At 44.2% G+C, this 18112-nt stretch overlaps 1 protein-coding gene across 1 annotated transcript in view; it reads right to left on the bottom strand.

Moving 5' to 3' along the window:
- Positions 1 to 18112, bottom strand: part of TMC2 (transmembrane channel like 2) — a 112044-nt gene that overhangs the window by 19605 nt on the left and 74327 nt on the right. Inside the window, exons 10-15 of the mRNA XM_037730046.1 lie at positions 17526 to 17668; positions 15233 to 15380; positions 13727 to 13915; positions 4812 to 4991; positions 3148 to 3297; positions 1885 to 2013 (exon numbers count right to left, since the gene is read on the bottom strand). Of these exons, the coding sequence (XP_037585974.1) occupies positions 1885 to 2013; positions 3148 to 3297; positions 4812 to 4991; positions 13727 to 13915; positions 15233 to 15380; positions 17526 to 17668 (939 nt within the window). The remainder of the gene's footprint in view (positions 1 to 1884; positions 2014 to 3147; positions 3298 to 4811; positions 4992 to 13726; positions 13916 to 15232; positions 15381 to 17525; positions 17669 to 18112) is intronic.

Genomic DNA, 18112 nt, shown 5'->3' with positions numbered 1-18112 from the left:
CCTCCCAAGTACCTAGGATTATGGGCTCACACCATCACGCCCAGCTAATTCTTGTACACTTAGTAGAGGCAGAGTTTCACCATGTTGGTCAGGCTGGTCTTGAATTCCTGACCTCAAGTGATCCACCTGCCTCAGCCTCCCAAAGTGCTGGGACTACAGACATGAGCCCCTGTGCCCAGCCTGGAATTTTAAGTTTTAATATTTTAAAATGTTTGAAAAACACTTATCTACCGGGTTGCATGTCCTGTTTAGACAAATGTTCCTCACTCCAAGATTCTAAGTTCATACACGCTTTCTTTTAGAAACTTATAATTTCATTTTTTTAATGTTTAAAACTGTGATTCAACTACAATTAATTTATCTAGGTAAAATGAATGAGGGATATAGTCCCCCACATTTTTATTATATATATATATAATAATCCTTCCCCCCAGCATGTTTGAAAATCTCCTTTTATCAGAAACTAGAGGCCCATATAGATAGTATCTATTTCTGGACTTTCTATTCTGTTTCATTGACAAGCTGGTCTATTCTCTAGTACTAGTTTTAGTTATTATAGTGCTATCATATGTTTTAGTATTATGGTAAGTCTAGTTCCTTTCATTCTTCTTTTTATTTTTTCTTTATATTTTTTGAGACAGGGTCTCACTGTATTGCCCAGGATGGAATGCAGTGGTGTGATCAAGGGATCAAGGAATCCTCCTGCCTCAGCCTCTTGAGTAGCTGGGACTGCTGGTGTGCACCACCGCACTCAGGTAATTTTTAATTTTTTGTAGAGATGGGGTCTTGCTAAATTGTCCAGGCTGGTCTGAAACTCCTGGACTCAAGCAATTCTCCTGCTTTGGCCTCCCAAAGTGCTAGGATTACAGGTGTGAGCCACCACACCTGGCCTTCTTCTTCTTTTTAAATAATTTTTCCTGGATACTCTCACATGCTTATTTTTTAAATGAACTTTAGTATTATTTGAGTATCTTGGTGATCTTACAAATTTAAGAACAATGAACTCTTAGCGATATCTTGTGTTTCTGCCAAAGATCTCATCCTTTTTGAGCACAAAGGCTTTCATCTTTGTTCTCAGACAAGATTATGAAGCTTTCCTGGCGGCTGAGGAGTTCAGTAGACTTGTTTAAAACTGAGACTGGTGACTGAAAGAAAAAAAATGCGACAGAAACCTGTACTGGGGCCTTACCTGGGCCAGGCCAGGATGAGGGCTACATAGGTCAACATCCTATGGAGCCTCTCACCAGGAGCTCAGGTAAGAGGTAGGTACCACGCGTGCACACCAGTGACTGCAGGCTGGGCCACTGAGGTGTCGTGGAAGAGACATGTACGGCACAGGTGCCTGAGCCAGAGGTTCTGCCAGATCATAGAAGGCCACTAAGGAGAGGAAATGATACACATCTACCAGGTAGGTGGGAAAGAGGGCTGTAAGAGAATACGAGTCAAAGGAGGTTTCTCAAAGCGTCATCCGGAAGACAGGACCAGTGGTTATTGTATTCTTGGTGTGTTCCAGGACTTCCTGAAATAGTCACCTCCACTGTTGGATTTCAGCCTCCCTAATAAGAGCTGAGACTGCTCAGATGCAATTCCCTGTTAATCATCGGCTCAGTACTCAAGTGTGGTCCACTTTCCCCTAGGCCAAATGCCTCCATTTCCTAGAATAGAAGGTCATATTGTTCATTACATTGGGAAGCCGCAGCTTCCCCTATGAAGGCAAATAGGACCCTTAAAGGAAAAACAAATTAAACACTTTTTACTCCAAAGAGCAGAGACCATCATTAGGCCTCCAAAGAAATGAAATGCCCAAGAATGCATCTGGCTATAAGTATCAAAGAGGATGGCTGAAATTCCTCTGTGCAGAATGTCCATGAAGTGGCGACCTACAAATCCAGCCTCCAAGTCCCAGCACCAGCAGTAGTTCATGAACCGCACAAAACAAGCGCGTAGGAAGTCCCCCAGCAGGATGGTGATGTATGTTACCAGCATGTCAGACACCGTCAGCCTCATGAATTCCTGCAGAGGAACACAGGAAGGGGAGTGGGTGGAGACCTTGCCCACCTCTCCCACCCTCCCTGAGAGTATGTTGAGAGTCTCATAAACTCTCGCCCGCCCACTCGACTTTTTCTCTGTGACCCTCTGATTCTTTGTGGCAGAATGGTGGTGAAGAGAGGGGACCCCTGGCTCTGGAAAATGTGTAGGTCCCAGCTCTACAGATTACTAATTGTATGACTTTGGAATAATCTCTGAATCTCTTGAAGCTGATATTGATATCAATTTCTAAAGGCTATTGGGAAACTTAGTAATTACATATGCAAATTGCCTGTTAGATTGGCTACGCCCGATGTATCATTGTTATCATCACTAGGATCTGAAGGCCTTGCTTCCTCACTTACTGTGAAGTGCCAGCTGCCCCTACTAAGACTAAATGTGACCACCAGTCACTGGGGACAATGCTTAACTTTTTTCACCTCCTGCTAGTTGGATTTTTTTTTTGAGACAGAGTCTTGTCCTGTTGCCCAGGCTGGAATGCAGTGGCATGATCTCGACTCACAGCAACCTCTGCCTCCTGAGTTCAAGCGGTTCTCCTGCCTCAGCCTCCTGAGTAGCTGGGACTACAGGCACCCACTGCCGTGCCTAATTTTTCATATTTTTAGTAGAGACAGGGTTTCACCATGTTAGCCAGGATGGGCTCCATCTCCTGACCTCGTGATCCGCCTGCCTTGGCCTCCCAAAGTGCTGGGAGTACAGGCATAAGCCACTGTGCCCAGCCCCTGGATTTTTAAAAAAGTATATATATAGAGAGAAAATAAAATGAGTTTTCACAGAGACATATAGAGAAGGACCAAAAACGGAAGGACAAAGCTTTCTTAGCATTTGTAGAATATATATAATTTACTATTTTTTTAAAAAAAATTGAAAATATCTACCAGACACCATCACAACCTTTGAGACACTAAAGAGATTTGGAGTACCCAGGGGGCACACGGTCTGCTTTAGTCATTTTATTTCCTCCAAGATAATTATGAAACGTTTGCTGGATGAACAGCTGGTAAGTTTTCAGGATTATTCCTCAAATGGAAACATCAAGGAGGGAATAACAAAGAACTGAGAACAGGGGTCACCTTTTCAGAGAACACAACTACTCACAATGCCCACAGCTGTCTCCCAGCAAGAACCCCGGGGCACATCTGCAGGGTGCAAGGGTGGTCGGGGGACACTCTCGTTCCAACCCGAAGAGTTGTAATAGTTAAACAGAGTCCAGTGAGTGATGTTCTTTATTGTCTCTTCATTAGCAAGCTAGAACAGAAGATGGAGGTGTGGGGTAGGAAGGAGCCAGGGATGGTTCAATGGTTTCCACAAGAACAATGAAAGCTAGCAAATGCCACAACCCTACCATCTAGCTTCTGCCCTTCCCCTGGACAGAGTCCTTCCAGAAATTCCCTCCTCAGGCTTTCAATATGTACAGGAGAGGCTGTACTCCTTGGGTCCTTCCCAAGAAGTTATCTTCTAAGTCAGCATTCATCTGTCCATCTGTCCATCCATCCATTTGTTCATCCATCCATCCATCCATACGAGCATTCATCCATCCATTCATGCATCCATCCAGTCATTCATTATTCTCTTGAAAATAATTTATTCAGGGTCTCTCTGTGCATATAAAGTAGTGGTGATACAGGAGTGACCAAGAGAGATGGAGCTTTGCTCAGAAAGATTAGAGTCTAGTAAATGACGGAGATGAATAGATACTTGCAAAACAGAGCAATATGAACTGTGAGAAATTCTCTCTGGGAGAAGAAGCATCCACATCACACAATGGGGACCACAAAAGACTTCCTGGAGGCAGTGACATCTGGGCCAAAACCTCAAGGAGGATTAGTCAATTAGTCAAACATGAAGAGAGGGTTGGAGAGAGAGGCAAGAGAGAATTTTGTCCTGTGGCAGAAATGTGAGGCTCAGGAGGGTGGAGCAGTCTCCTGGGTAGGAGGGAAGCCAGAGATAAGGCAGGGAGGTTAGGGCCAGATTCAGTCACTTCCATGCTTAGAACAGTTTTCTGTTAGCATCAGGAAAATGTTCCTACAGCTCAATAATGAGGAGAAAAGGGGCAGAGAAGAGGGGCATCCGTATCATCAGGCTCTCCCGTGGCCTATTTTTTTCACTCCTCTGCTCCACTCCATTGTTAGCCATCATGCAGTTCCCTGTTGACCCAGCTGTTCCCTCTGCCTTTCCCAATGTCTGCTAAGGTCCCCAGGGTGGAATCTGGAGCCCCTCCAATGAGCTGCCATGCTGCCCTGGGCTTGCCCCCACTGAAGCACATCCCACAGCATGCTGTAATGAAGTCTGTCTCCCAGCCCAGAGTGTGAACACACTTGGGACAAGCCTGTGTCCTCCTGTCTGCTCTACCCCAGGGCCTGCCACTGTGGGTGCTCCATAATTGTGTGGTGAGCTTTGATGAACGGTTAGGTCAACCATGACATTGCACCACCTTAGAGGACAATTACTTGGCTGTTAATCATTTATGGCACCTGCGAAACAGTGAGGAAGAGGCTGAAGATAAAATTTAAGGTAGCAAATGACATGTTTATGATGTGAAAGAAGACAACCAGAGAGAAAGACAGAAAAGAACTATAGGAAAAGGTTAATAGTGGTCATCGTTGGGTCATAGATTCTGGGGAGTTTTTTTAAAATTTTATTTTTCTGTATTTATAACATTTATTTAATTAATATAAATTATGTATAATGAAATTATTATATTTAAAAAGAAAATACTATGGGCACCAGGAGTTGCAGTGGGGTGGAGTTGTGCTTTTTACCTTGAGGTGGACGTCATCCATCAGGGCCAAGAGAAACGTGTAGAGGTTTCCCAGGAAGAGTGCAAAGATGCGCCCCAGCTGCCACTTCAGCCCAGTACGTGGGTGGTAATTCTCCAGGGCAGCGATGGTTTCAAACAGAGGGGGACAAAACATTCCAAGCAGGGACATCACAATCTCTACCTGAGGAATCAGGAAAGCCTGGGTTGTATCATCAGCATTACTTGTTTGGCCACCATCCCTGGACTCCCAAGGCTACTGACCCTGGAGATGCCCTGGGGTCTATACAGCTTGCTGTGTGACCCTGGAAAAGGCATCAACATACCCTGAGCAGTTGGCCTGTGCTTGTGTATCATAACTGCTGTGTGACCAGTTGCTGTCATGGTTGTTGCTATTAGTATTGATGAAAACAGCACTTTCTTCATGGAGCAAATGAGTTAACATATGGGGCAGTGCTTTGTGTTCTTCTTTTTTTTTTTTAATGGAGTCTCACTCTATTGCCCAGGCTGGAGTGAAATGGCATGATCTCAGCTCACTGCAACTTCCGCCTCCCAGGTTCAAGTGATTCTCCTGCTTCAGCCTCATAAGTAGCTGGGATTATAGGTGCATACTACTACACCCAGCTAATTTTTGTATTTTTAATAGATACAGGGTTTCACCATGTTGGCGAGGCTGGTCTCGAACTCTTGACCTCGTGATCTGCCTGCCTTGGCTTCCCAGAGTGCTGAGATTACAGGCGTGAGCCACCGTGCCCAGCTGAGGGCTTTGTGTTCTATAAAAGTTGTGAGTTAGGTAGGAGTCACTGTGATAGCCCTCATCTAAATAGCATCAAAGACAGGAAGCTCAGATTACAGATGGAAACTAACAGTAGAGGTTAGGAGTATGGTTAAGAGTGGGCCATTTGGGCTGGGCAGGATGGCTCATACCTGTAATCCCAGCACTTTGGGAGGCCGAGGTGGGCAGATCACTTGAGGCCAGGAATTTGAGACCAGCCTGAGCAACATGAGGAAACCCCGTCTCTACTAAAAATACAAAAATCAGCCAGGCATGGTGGTGTGGCCTATAATCCGAGCTACTCAGAAGGCTGAGGCTTGAGAATCACCTGAACCTGGGAGGCAGAGGCTGCAGTGAGCTGAGGTCGTGCCACTGCACTGCAGCCTGGGTGATAGAGTGAGACTCTGTCTCAGAAAAAAAAAAAAGAGTTTGGTATTCGGAGTCAGCTCTCTGGGTTTAAGCCCCAGCTCTAACACTTGCTGTCTTTGTAGCTTAGGAAAAGTTACACCACTTCTCTGAGCTTCTTGTTTCTTCATGGGTAAAAGGGTGACGACAGTCCTTGTGTGAGAATAAAAAGAGATAATATATGTTATCTATGATACCAGAGCCTGGTAAGCATCAAGCACTCAATTTTGGCTCCAGTTTTGGGAGAATCCTGACTCATATAACTGAATCTGACCACAGTTAGGCATCTCTCTGCAATTAAAACTGCCCACCCAGTGGAAAGTAAATCCTCGAACTGTTGACCGAGTTGCAAGTTGGTCAATTCTTCTGGGCTGGCTCTTAGTCTCCCACTCTCTCTCATGCAAGCCCTTGGCTTGGTTTCTCATCATCTTCATACCAGTCTATGTAGTTCTCATCTGGAGAGCCATCACTGCCCTACATCTACCACTGTACCTCATTATATGTTTGTGTAATGCTCAGCCTAACTCTTGCCTTTGCCACAAAATTCCACCGCCTCTTCTGCTCTCATGGACAGTTCCATCTGTAAGCTGGAACCTCTAATTTGATCACGGTATTCCTGCCTACTGTTGCTTGTGCTTTGGTTTATTCTTGTTGAGCCTGCATCCTAAGGAAGCTGCAGTCCCTTTAAGGGTAGAATCCATCTTGGGCATCTTTTGAGTCCTTCTCACAGGTTAGTGACCCAGTGAAAGCTTTGTGGAAGGGACATTTTTCCCTTCTGAACTCTATTCCTCAGTTCTCCCATCCTACAGAGGGGCCCCCAAAGTCCCTATCTTTCCTGTATCCTAAACCCATTCTGACCAGGTCAGGAGCTACACTGGGACCTCTAATCGACTATTGAGAGTGCCTGAGTTGATGTCCAGCTGTACTGATCCAGAGTGGGTTAGAGGTAAGTTTAGGCAATCAGGAACGAGGTCCCGGAGAAAGACTCAGAGCCACGCAGGTACTGGGTCCTAATCCTGACTCCATTGCTAATAAGCTGTGTGTCTTAGACTTTCTGGGCCTCACATATTTATGCAAAAACTAGGACTAAGGATGCCTACCCTGCCAATGTGCTATGAGGCATAAATAATGCATATAGAGTGCCAGGTCTCTTGTAGGTATTCAGTTGATAGTTTTCTCCTTTGTCTTTCCTCCATCTCTCATTTACTGAGCACTTAGGATGCGTGAATCACTGTGCCAAATTCTAAAGATGCAACAGTGAATAAAAAAGTCATGCAGACTCTGCCCACAAGAACTTAAAATAGATGTAAGTAATTCCAAAATGAGTTAATCATTACAAAGGTAAAAATGCTGCAAATGGTAAGTACGTGAAGTATATAATAGAAATAAGGATATAACATTTAAGCTCAGACCTGAAATTATTCAAGAGAGATGAGTGTGTGTGAGAGAAGGCATCTCAGCAGAGCCGAGGCCAATGTTGTTGCAGTTTAGTGAAGATGGGGAAGAGTGACTAAAGGCACAACTGGGGGCTGGGCACTGTGACTTACACCTGTAATCCCAGCACTTTGGGAGGCCGAGGCAGGTGGATCACCTGGGGTCAGGAGTTTGAGATCAGCCTGGCCAACATGGCAGAACCTCATCTCTACTAAATATATGAAAATTAGCAGGGCATGGTGGTGCATGCCTATAGTCCCAGCTACTTGGGAGTCTGAGGCAAAAGAATTACTTGAACCTGGAAGGTGGAGATTGCAGTGAGCTGAAATCGTGCCACTGCACTCCAGCCTGGATGACAGAGTGAGACTCCATCTCAAATAATAGTAATAATAATGAGAATAATAAATAAATAAAAATAAAGGTACAACTGGGAAGGTAAGTCAGGGAAAACCATTTAGGACTTTATCCTAAGAGGAAATGATGGTTTTCATGGTGAATGCATCTTCATAACAAAAATAATAACTTGGAGTTCTGAGAAAATAATGATAGCCACAACATGATTTTTGAATCTCCCTGAATTCCACGTAAAACTGGACAAAGCATTAAATAATAAAACAAAAAACTCATTGACAACAAAGATGTCCTCATGAATTTTTAAATATAAGTGGCTGGGAGCATATTACCAACAGCCACAAGTTCTTACAGAGTTCATGTCTGGATGAGAGAAAGCCAAGAGAAACAGTGGGGTGTCCAATGAATCTGAGAACAGGAGGATGTCAAAATGGCTAATAGGTACTCAATGAAAAGCACAGTGGAACAATCTGAGAACAGCAGCTTAAACTGTGAGGAACTCTGCTCAGTCCCATAATAGGTGAGTGCAAGGTCATTCTTAGTTTATCTGGAGATAAGCTAAAACAGCCTGGGCCTCTTGAACTTTTAAAATTCATCAGTCAAGCTCCCTAACAGCATAGGGCACAACATGAAGGAGACTATTCTGAGAACAGAATTGAATTGAACAGGCAGGGGGAATATAGAGAAAGAAATGGGAAGGTCTAGATAAAAAGTAGAAAAGGGATGAGAGGCAGGAGCTCTCAGAAAGCAAGCCACCATATATTTTGAAGGCTTCACAAGAAGAGTGGAAGAGAGGGCTCCATTAAATTAGGAAAGTTATCCTGAACCATGCCTCACTAAAGTTTCAGCAAAACTAACCGTATATAAAAATGAACAGTGAAAAAGTTTTCTCTAGGTCAAATCCCGTACAAAGTTATTACAAGGAAAAGAGAATAAGAAGTAGGTTAAATTCCTTTCCGATAATGAAAACACACCAAAAAGTAATTTATACAAAACAGTTAAAAAATTATAATCAATATTCAGAAACAGCAAACTGAAAGATGTTAAGAAAATACAGCTCACAAAACAATATAAATAAAAATTATAAAAATACAGAAAAAGGGTGACAGAGTACCGCCAAAAAAGAAAAATGGAAATTAAGGGAAAACTATATTAAAATTGAACAATACCTAAGAGAATCACAATTAAAAAATGTAATGATAGTGACAAGAAAAAGATGAAAAAGGAGAGCATTTTTAAAATAAAAATAAATGAAGAAAGAAGTTAACAGAATTTGAGAGAAAACAAGATGTATTGAAGATAGACAAAGAAGATTCAACATAAGTATAATAGGAGATCCTGAACAAGAAAACCCAAACCAGCAAACAGAATAAATTTTAAAAACCTGCAATTTGATAAGTCTTCCTTAAATGAAAAACAAGATTTGTATCTGTCTAACATTTTAAAAAACTTTGGGGCCCGGTGTGGTGGCTCACACCTGTAATCCCAGCATTTTGGGAGGCTGAGGCAGGCAGATCACTTGAGGTTAGGAGTTTGAGACCAGCCTGGCCAACATGGTAAAACCCCATCTCTACTAAAAATACAAAAATTAGCAGGGAGCAGTGGTGTGTGCCTGTAATCCCAGCTACTCGGGAGGCTGAGGCAGGAGAATCATTTGAACTTGGGAGGTGGAGGTTGCAGTGAGCCAAGATCACGCCACTGCACTCCAGCCTAGGCAACAGAGCAAAACTTCATCTCAAAAAAGAGAACACACTGTATACCTGAGAACATCAAACCAGAATGCCAACACCGAGACATAGTCTAGTAAAGTTAATGGATTTAAAAAAAAAAAAGGAAAATAAATCTGGGCATGTAGGGAAAAGGAGCAAGTCTATCATTTTGCCTTATTTTCTTGTATTCCAGGTAACCTTTGACTTCTTTCTGGTCATTGACCTTTAAGAATTATTTATGGAGTTCTTTAAGGCCTAGATATGTACATGCTGAATCAGAGAGCCTCTAAGCTTTGTTCTGCCAGGTACCTGGTACACCACCACCCGCAATGGTTGAAACCAAAGTCAAGGTCTGACAGCTCCAGGTACAAGCCTGCTCAGTGGAAGGTCTGAGGCCACAGGCTCTGGGGACAGCACCTTTTCCTTCTCTCTTCCACTTCCAGCCTAAACAGGACCAAAGTTGCCCTCTCAGTAGTTACTGGAGGAGGGTGGTTAGATCAGGTTCACCCACACCCTGAATGCCTTAACTCCTGGGAGAGGGGTGGTGAGGTCAATTTAATCCACAAGATTTTCCCCTCCTCCTAATATGGAAAAGTCCTGGTCTGGAAACTTTGTATCTTTGGACTTTATGGACTGAATCATGTCTTTTCCTCCCCCTCCCACAAATTTATATCTTGAAGCCCTAACTCCCAATGTGACTATTTGGAGATGGGGCCTTTAAGGAGGTAATTAAGGTTAAGTGAGGTCATAAGGGTGGCACCTAATCCAATAAGACTGGTGTCCTTATAAGAAGAGGAAAAGGCCAAGCGTGGTGGCTCACGCCTGCAGTCCCCGCACTTTGGGAGGCCAAGGCGGGTGGATCACCTGCGGTCAGAAGTTCGAAACCAGTCTGGCCAATATAGTGAAACTCCGTCTCTATTAAAAATACAAAAATTAGTCAGGCGCAGTGGCACGCTCCTGTAATCCCAGCTACTCGGGAGGCTGAGGCAGGAGAATTGCTTGAACCCGGGAGGCTGAGGTTGCAGTGAGCCGAGACTGCGCCACTGCGGTTTAGCCTAGGCGACAGATTGAGACTCTGTTTCAAAAAAAAAAAAAAGAAGAAGAGGAAAAGACACCAGATCTCTCTCTCTCTCTCTCTCTCCCCCCTTCTCTCTCTCTGTCTCTTTCTCCCCCTCCATGCACATGCACAGAAGGAAAGTCACAGAAGAACACAGGGAGAAGACTCAAGGGAAAGCTGCCTGCAAGCCTCAAGGGAAAGCAAACCTGCCTTCTGGCCTCCAAAACGGTGAGCAAAGACATTTCTGTTGTTTAAGCTACCCAGCCTGTGGTGCTATGTTATGACAGCCTATATGGTGTTCCTTCTATACTCTCCACACTTGACTTCCAGGACACTTCTGACACCAGATGTGTGGGATTTTTTCCCATACCAACCAATTTTCTGATACCAGTTGTGTGGTGTAAAATTCAGTTCAATTAGGATACTAACCAGAGTAAGCACAGACTCCACAGGTGAGAAGGTCTCAGTCCCACAAGGCTGCCCCCACTTGGGATGCCAATTACAACTATTAGGTCACCAGGTTACTGGCAATTTCTGTTCGATTTAGCTCTAAAGCAGAGATTCTCACATTCCCTTCTTGGGTTTGGTCATTTGCTGAAGTGATCAAATCATTTAGGAAAACAGTTTAATTACTAGATTATTTGTTTATTTCAAAGACTATAACTCAGAAACAACCAGATGCAAGAGATGCATAAGACAAGGTACTGGCAAGGTGCTTGGAGCTTCCATGCCTTCTGGGTTAGCCATACTCCATGTGTTCAGCAACCCAGAAGGTCTTCAAACACTCCCCTCCTTGGAGGTGAGGGGATAGGGCTCACCTCCAATTTTCTAATCACTGGCTGGTTCCCCTGGCAACCAGCTCACATGCAGAGGTTATACAGTAGCTTCCAGGTACCAGTCATCTTACTGGCATATGAAAAAACACTGATCACTTTAGAGATTCCAAGGGTTTTAGGGGCTGTGTGTCAGATATTGGGAGAAGACCAATATATAATAAGAAATATGTATTAATATCGCAGCCCTAGCAAACTGATATATCATAATAACTTGTGATCCTAATGTCTTAAAATGGAGTCACTCATGTCAAAAAGCATGAAGCCCATAGTGAAGTTGTTCTGCCTCTCTCAAAGTGATATGCATCTATATATAATGGACTGAGATGATACGATCATGCCTGCTGCTGCCTGGTATTTCCTGAAATGAACTGATACAGTATGAAATGTTGGCTGAGATAAAGAGAACAGACCCATCTGGGAGGATCATAAAAGCAGCCAGGACCTGGTCTTGTTCAAAAGGCCTTCGGAGGCTCTGCCCATGAGAGAACTGTGGAACATTCCTTGATTTTGGCAGCAGCTGCCGGAACTTCTGCAAGAGAGAAACAGTGATCCCCGCTTCTGCTGGCCAGGGCCGAAACGACTTCTGGACCCCTTGGCTCATCTGTTGATGTGTTGGTCTCTGGAACCATCATTGTGGTTTGTTACCTCTCTTTTATTACTGCCTGTGTGTTGAATATTAGTGGAGTGGCTGATGGTGTGTGAAGGTCCCAAAATTGCGAATTGGCAATTCAAGAATTGCGAATTGACTATTGTGAAATGTCCCACCTTAGGACAGAGTCAGCACAGCTCACCAAGGCTGCAGGAACCTAATGAACACAACACAGGCTAAGACACTGGCCCCAGTGGGACAGAACTAGAGCACAGGTGTTTGAAAAGTCAGCAGTTGCCTTCAGAGCGTAAAAGACTTGGCGCCGATACCCCTCTTACTGTTCTGGTCACAGGCTTTCACTTAAAATTGGTCTTGGGGGGTCTCTCACTGTGTCTTCAGGTCCTCAGTGTTTTTCAAAGTATGCTTTTTCTTTAAACCAGCATTTTTAGTGCTTTCAATTGATTACTTGATCCAAATAACCTAGGCTACCATTAGCAGAAACCACTGACCCCATTTTATTTTAAACCTTTCTGTGTCCCAATATTTTAGATAAGTTAATTATAAATAGCACATAGCTTTAACAGTTTTCCATCTAATTATTGTCTTCAAACTGTACTATCAAATCCATTTACATCTATTATAATCACTGATTTAGATTTAAATCAAATTTTGTGCTTTATATTTGTCCCATCAATTCCATATTTCCTTTTTTATATCCTTTCTTGCTTTGTTGGGGGAAGATAGCCTCTCATCTTTTTTTAAATTGCAGTTCGAATGCAAGATAAACTCTTATTATTCATTTATTTAGCTCATGATTCTGTGGGGCAGCAATTTTTTTTTAAACTGGGCTTAACTGGGTGATTCTTCCTTTGGCCTCACCTGCTAATGGCTGACAGCGCCATTGAAATGTCTGGTGGTTAACTGACTACTGGCTAGGGTGAGGAGATAACTGGACCATGTGTCTCATCATTCAGGAGGCCAGCCAGAGATTATTCACATGATGGAGGTCTCAGCGTTCCCCAAAGCAGTAAAAGAGCAAATCTCAATACACAAGCACTTTTCAAATCTCTGCATGTTTCATGGTTGCTATTGTTCCACTGGCTAAAGCAAGTCACATGACCAAGCTAAGGTAGATTCAAAAGATGGGGGACACTGATTCCCCCTCTTCATGAATGTGCAAAAGAAAGCAAAGGGATGTGCATACAAGGGTAGGAAGAATTTGTAGCCATTTTCACCAATGACCACAGTTGTCAAATTCCCAAAAGAGATTTATGGATTCTGTGTTATCACAAGAAAACCTTAATGTGTTTTATTGTGGATCTTGATGAGAAAACTCACTCTATCAGATATTAAGACATACTGTAAATGCATAGTATATTAGTTTGTTATTTGTGCAGAAATAGACAAACAGGAATAGAAAAGAGAGCCCAGAATCACACCTGTGCATTAATAAACACTTGATTTATGATGTATGGCATTGCGAAGCCATGAGCAAAGGATCACCTTGTTAGTAATTGGTGTTGCACAGTTGGCTATCCAGTTGCTAATACAGTTTTTCTAGTTGTAAAAGCCAGCCCTCAAAACCTAATAACAGGTGACTTTTTTTTCAGGATAGTCACGTTATTTGACTGGAAAGGGATGTAATTTCACTTATTAAAACAAATCTATAATCCAGACTTTCAATAAATCAAATGAATGGCATAGGAACCAGTGATTTCAGTCTTTGCCCTCAGCCTTCACTTCATCAGAGATGTCCTTCTTACCTCATTCCTTTCATACCAGCTAACATTCTGCATTTTGGAGAATTGCTGGGATCGCTTCACCACAAAGTAAATGAGGTACCCACTTCCACACAAACAGCAGATGATGAGAAAGTTGGCCAGGACACGAAGAAATCTTGTCAGATGGATATTTTCTTCTTTGTTACTCTCTTGTTCATCCACTATTGATTCCTTAATGTGTGAAAATGAGATGTGTGTAAATGTCAGGCCAGAAATGCCAGCACTGTGGCTGTTGGTTCTAAAAATAGTACTTTCTACATTTCTAGAAATGAAGTAATACAGAGGAGGTGACGTGATGCCCTGTACCCTATGGAGAGTTATTTTCTTTAGAAAAATATATTTGTTGTAATTGCTATTCCAGTGCATATAAGAAAAACTGAGATTTCTTGAATAGTCACCATGTGCCAGATGTGGGAATTTCCATGCACTGTTCCTCTTAATCCCAGCAACAAACCAGTGGAATAGTTACTGTGATTACCCATATTACAACAGCTTTCTGGGGAACAGGTGGTGTTTGGTTATATGAATAAGTTTATTAGTGATAATTTCTGAGATTTTTGTGCAGCCACTGGGTTGATTTCTTTATTTCCACACCCCCAAATCAGGGTTCTCAACTCTTTCTGGGTATTCTAATTACTTGGGGAGCTTTTGAAAAACCAATGTCAGGACCCCACTCCAGACCAGTTATATCAGAGTCTCTGTTAGTGGGTCCCAGGAGATCTTTTACGCTCCTCAGGTGATTCTAGTATGCAGAAAAGGTTAAGAAATGTTTTCCCAAAATGAATCCTTCCACTTCCTCCAGCAGAAAGGTGTTTCATGTGGAAATAGGCAGGACCAGGTCTCAGCAGCCAGGATACTCTGTCATATTAAAAAACAGACAAGCTGGATGCAGTGGCTCATGTCTGTAATCCTAGCACTTTGGGAGGTAGAGGAGAGCAGATCACTTGAGGCCAGGAGTTCAAGACCAGCCTGGTCAACATGGTGAAACCCCATCTCTACTAAAAATACAAACAAAAAAAAATTAGCTGGGTGTGGTGGTGGGCACCTGTAGTGCCAGCGACTTGGGAGGCTGAGTCAGGAGGATCCCTTGAGCCCAGGAGCTAGAGGTTGTAGTCAGCTGAGAGCATGCTACTGTACTCCAGCCTGGGCAATGGGAAAGAGACCCTGTGAAAGAAAAAAGAAAGAAAGAAAGAAAGAGAGAAAGAGAAAGAGAGAAAGAGAGAGAGAAAGAAAGAGAGAGAGAGAGAGAGAAAGGAAGGAAGGAAGGAAGGAAGGAAGGAAGGAAGGAAGGAAGGAAGGAAGGAAGGAAGAAAAAACACAGTGGGTATCAGCCACAAGCATTCTTGCTTAAGGGCTTGAAAGCTGGGCTCACATTTCCGGGAAAGCTCTTGAAGACCTTATTTCCTATGTCCCAGCTGGGAGAAGTCTTTCAACGACCAGAGGGAGCCAGAGTCTCCCCGGAAGTGGGGACTGCCCTGGGGTGACTACCTTGAAGCTGGTGGTGATGGAGGCATATTTGTTGTCGGCCGTCTCTGAATTCCCGATCAGGTAGTCCCAGCTGGTGAACATCTTGAAGCTGAATGTGAAGTTGTCACTCTCCCCTTCACCTGTGCTTCCTTGGGTATTGCTGGCCATCCTGTAGGGCACATGGTGCTTTTGTGACATCTGCCCTCTTTCTGCTGTGTCACCCCCAGGGAACTTTGGCCTAAGCCAGTCTTGGACACAGGTAACAGATGAACAGGTAACTGATATTCAGAGATGAAACAAGCCCGGCAGGGACATGGGCCAAGGCAGATTTGAGGATAGCCAGGACACCTTTCTCCCCAAATTCAGAGTCCCCTGCAAGCACACATGCTGTCAGTTAGGTAATAAAAAGCCTGTAGGACATAGGACATGTGACCATGTTTTTTTCCCTACACCAACTTCCTGTGGCTTGACTCATCCGAAAATGCAGTTGGAGCACTCTTTACAGGGAGTCTGTTCTCAGACAGGAACATCTTCTAAGTCATCTATTTTCTTGGATAGAACATATTTTTTTTCTGATATAAAACACAAAACACACTGAGGTGGTTAGCGCTACTTTTGTTTTTTGTAAGAGAGTCTCCCTTCATTGTCTAGTCTGGAGTGCAATGGCGCGATCTTGGCTCACTGCAGCCTCCGCCTCTAGGGTTCAAGCCATTCTCCTGCCTCAGCCTTTTGAGTAGCTGGGATTACAGGCACTCACCACGACGCCTGGCTAAGTTTTTGTATTTTTAGTAGAGACAGGGTTTTACGATTTTAGCCAGGCTGGTCTCGAACTCCTGACCTCCGGTGATCTGCCCGCCTCGGTCTCCCAAAATGCTGGGATTACAGGCATGAGCCACCGTTCCCAGCCTGGTACTACTTTTAATTGCAAAGCCAGCAATTACTTTTGCACCAACCTAATACAATCAGGTCACACATCCTTTTCTTAAGCGAGCTTGGCTGAAAGCAACTTGGACCTTCCTGTTTCATCCTGCCTGTCTTCAACCTATGTTCCCTGGAGTTGGCCCTGTGAGAATCACAGAGTTCCAAGCAGGGGCTCTATCAGAGACTATGAGGGGTTTGTCATCCTCCCTAACTCTGTGCTACATGTTGGCTTTCTGGATTTGCCACTCCACAGGGCTTAGCTAGCTTCTTTGCTTGTCACGAAAACATTCCGTATTTCTGTACTTAGCTGGGATGAGAGCAGGGAAAAAGTAACAGCATGAAGGCTGAGAATCAAACCAAGCCTGTCTCCTTGTTCTTTTCCTTTTGCCTGATGGTGCTGTGCAGTCAGAGATCACACAGTGGTCACTGTCAAGTGCCTGCAGGGTCTTGTGAATGGCAGCATTTCTGCCTGAGACCATGTGATAGAAAGCTAAGCCCTGTGTCCCCATTGCTGGCTCAGGGGCTCTACCCAGGCTTCGAAAGTGCTCCGCTCCTCTCCTGGAGACGGAGACACAGCCACCCACACTCTTCACGTCTGTGCTGAAGAGAGAGTGGGCCCAGGTGGATAGGTTGTGTGGATAGGAGAGTGTATCCAGGTGGATAGACAGTGCCTTCCACCCCGCAACCCCCAGCCACAGCTGATGGGGTCCTCTGATTCTGAGGAAGGCCATCAATTCATGGGCTGGGCCAAGTTTTTTCTTCAGATAATATGAATTAAGAGGCACAGACATATTAAAAGGCCACTTCTGACCACAGAATCAAGTAGAGTTGGGGCCAGAGAGGCTGCCATGGTTAATGCCACATACGTTTATTTAGTATAAGTTTATTGGTTATATCTTTCTGTGTGTCAGGCTTGGTTCTCACACACAAGCTAGAGTTTGGAAGGGGAGAAGAATTTTTCAGAGGAAGCTGAGCTCTGGAGAAAAGCAGCAACAGGCCTGACAGACCTCCAGCCCTACCTTATGCTACCAGGTACCATGTTCGCTCTCAAGCCACACTGGCCTTTGGCAGTTTTGGGGAACACACCAGGCTATTGGCTGCCTCAGGGCTTTTGCACATGCTCTTCTTTTGTTTAAAATGCTGCTCCCCAGAATATCAGCATGGCTGTTGTTCTCACCCTTATCTAAAAGATTTTCTATCCCATTTCCCTGAACAGCCCACACGACCTGGTTCATGTCTTTCATACCACAAATTACAATGTGCATATGCTTTTTGCGTTCATTTCCTTGTTTTCTCTGTGAATGCCCCTCCAGAAGAGAGGCAGGCATAGAGTGCTCTGGGAGTGAGCTGTGGGTGTGAAGTCAACGCCTGTGGATGAGACGGTCATACTTACGATCGAATGACAATCATCAGGCTGTAGCCGAACACGCTGACCCCCACCATAAAGTAAGCCATGGGCAGCCGGTACCTCAGCCACCCGATGGTCCTCTGGTTGTTGTAGTAGCCATAGAAGAGCGCAGAGTACTTGATATAGCCCTGGGGGACAGCAAAGCCAAACACCCTGGGTTGGTAAGCTCAGAGCTGGTGGTCACCAGACACGCCCATTCTACCAGGGCTCTCTTTCTTAGAGACTTAACCAAGTCTAAGGGGTCGAAGGAAGAGTTCCGGATGTTCTTGTTCTTCCCTTCACCTCCTCCAGTGGCTCCAGGGCCCCTCCACACCTCCACCTCTTTCTCTTCTTAATTCCCTCTATTTCTTCATTACATAGAGTGCATGGAGAGATGGGAGGGAGAGGAGAGTGTTACTAATATTTGGGACAAAACTAGGGATAGGGGATTGGGTGAGATGACTCACACCTGTTATCCCAGAGTTTGGGAGGCTGAGGTGGGCAGATCACTTGAGGCCAGGAGTTCAAGACCAACCTGGCCAACATGGTGAAACCCATCTCTACTAAAAATACAAAAATTAGCCAGGTGTGGT

The sequence above is a fragment of the Cebus imitator genome, unplaced genomic scaffold (assembly GCF_001604975.1).
Source record: "Cebus imitator isolate Cc_AM_T3 unplaced genomic scaffold, Cebus_imitator-1.0 Scaffold328, whole genome shotgun sequence".
Classification (NCBI taxonomy): Eukaryota; Metazoa; Chordata; class Mammalia; order Primates; family Cebidae; genus Cebus; species Cebus imitator.
Note: the sequence above shows the minus strand (reverse complement) of the source record. Positions and strands in the feature narration are given on the sequence as shown.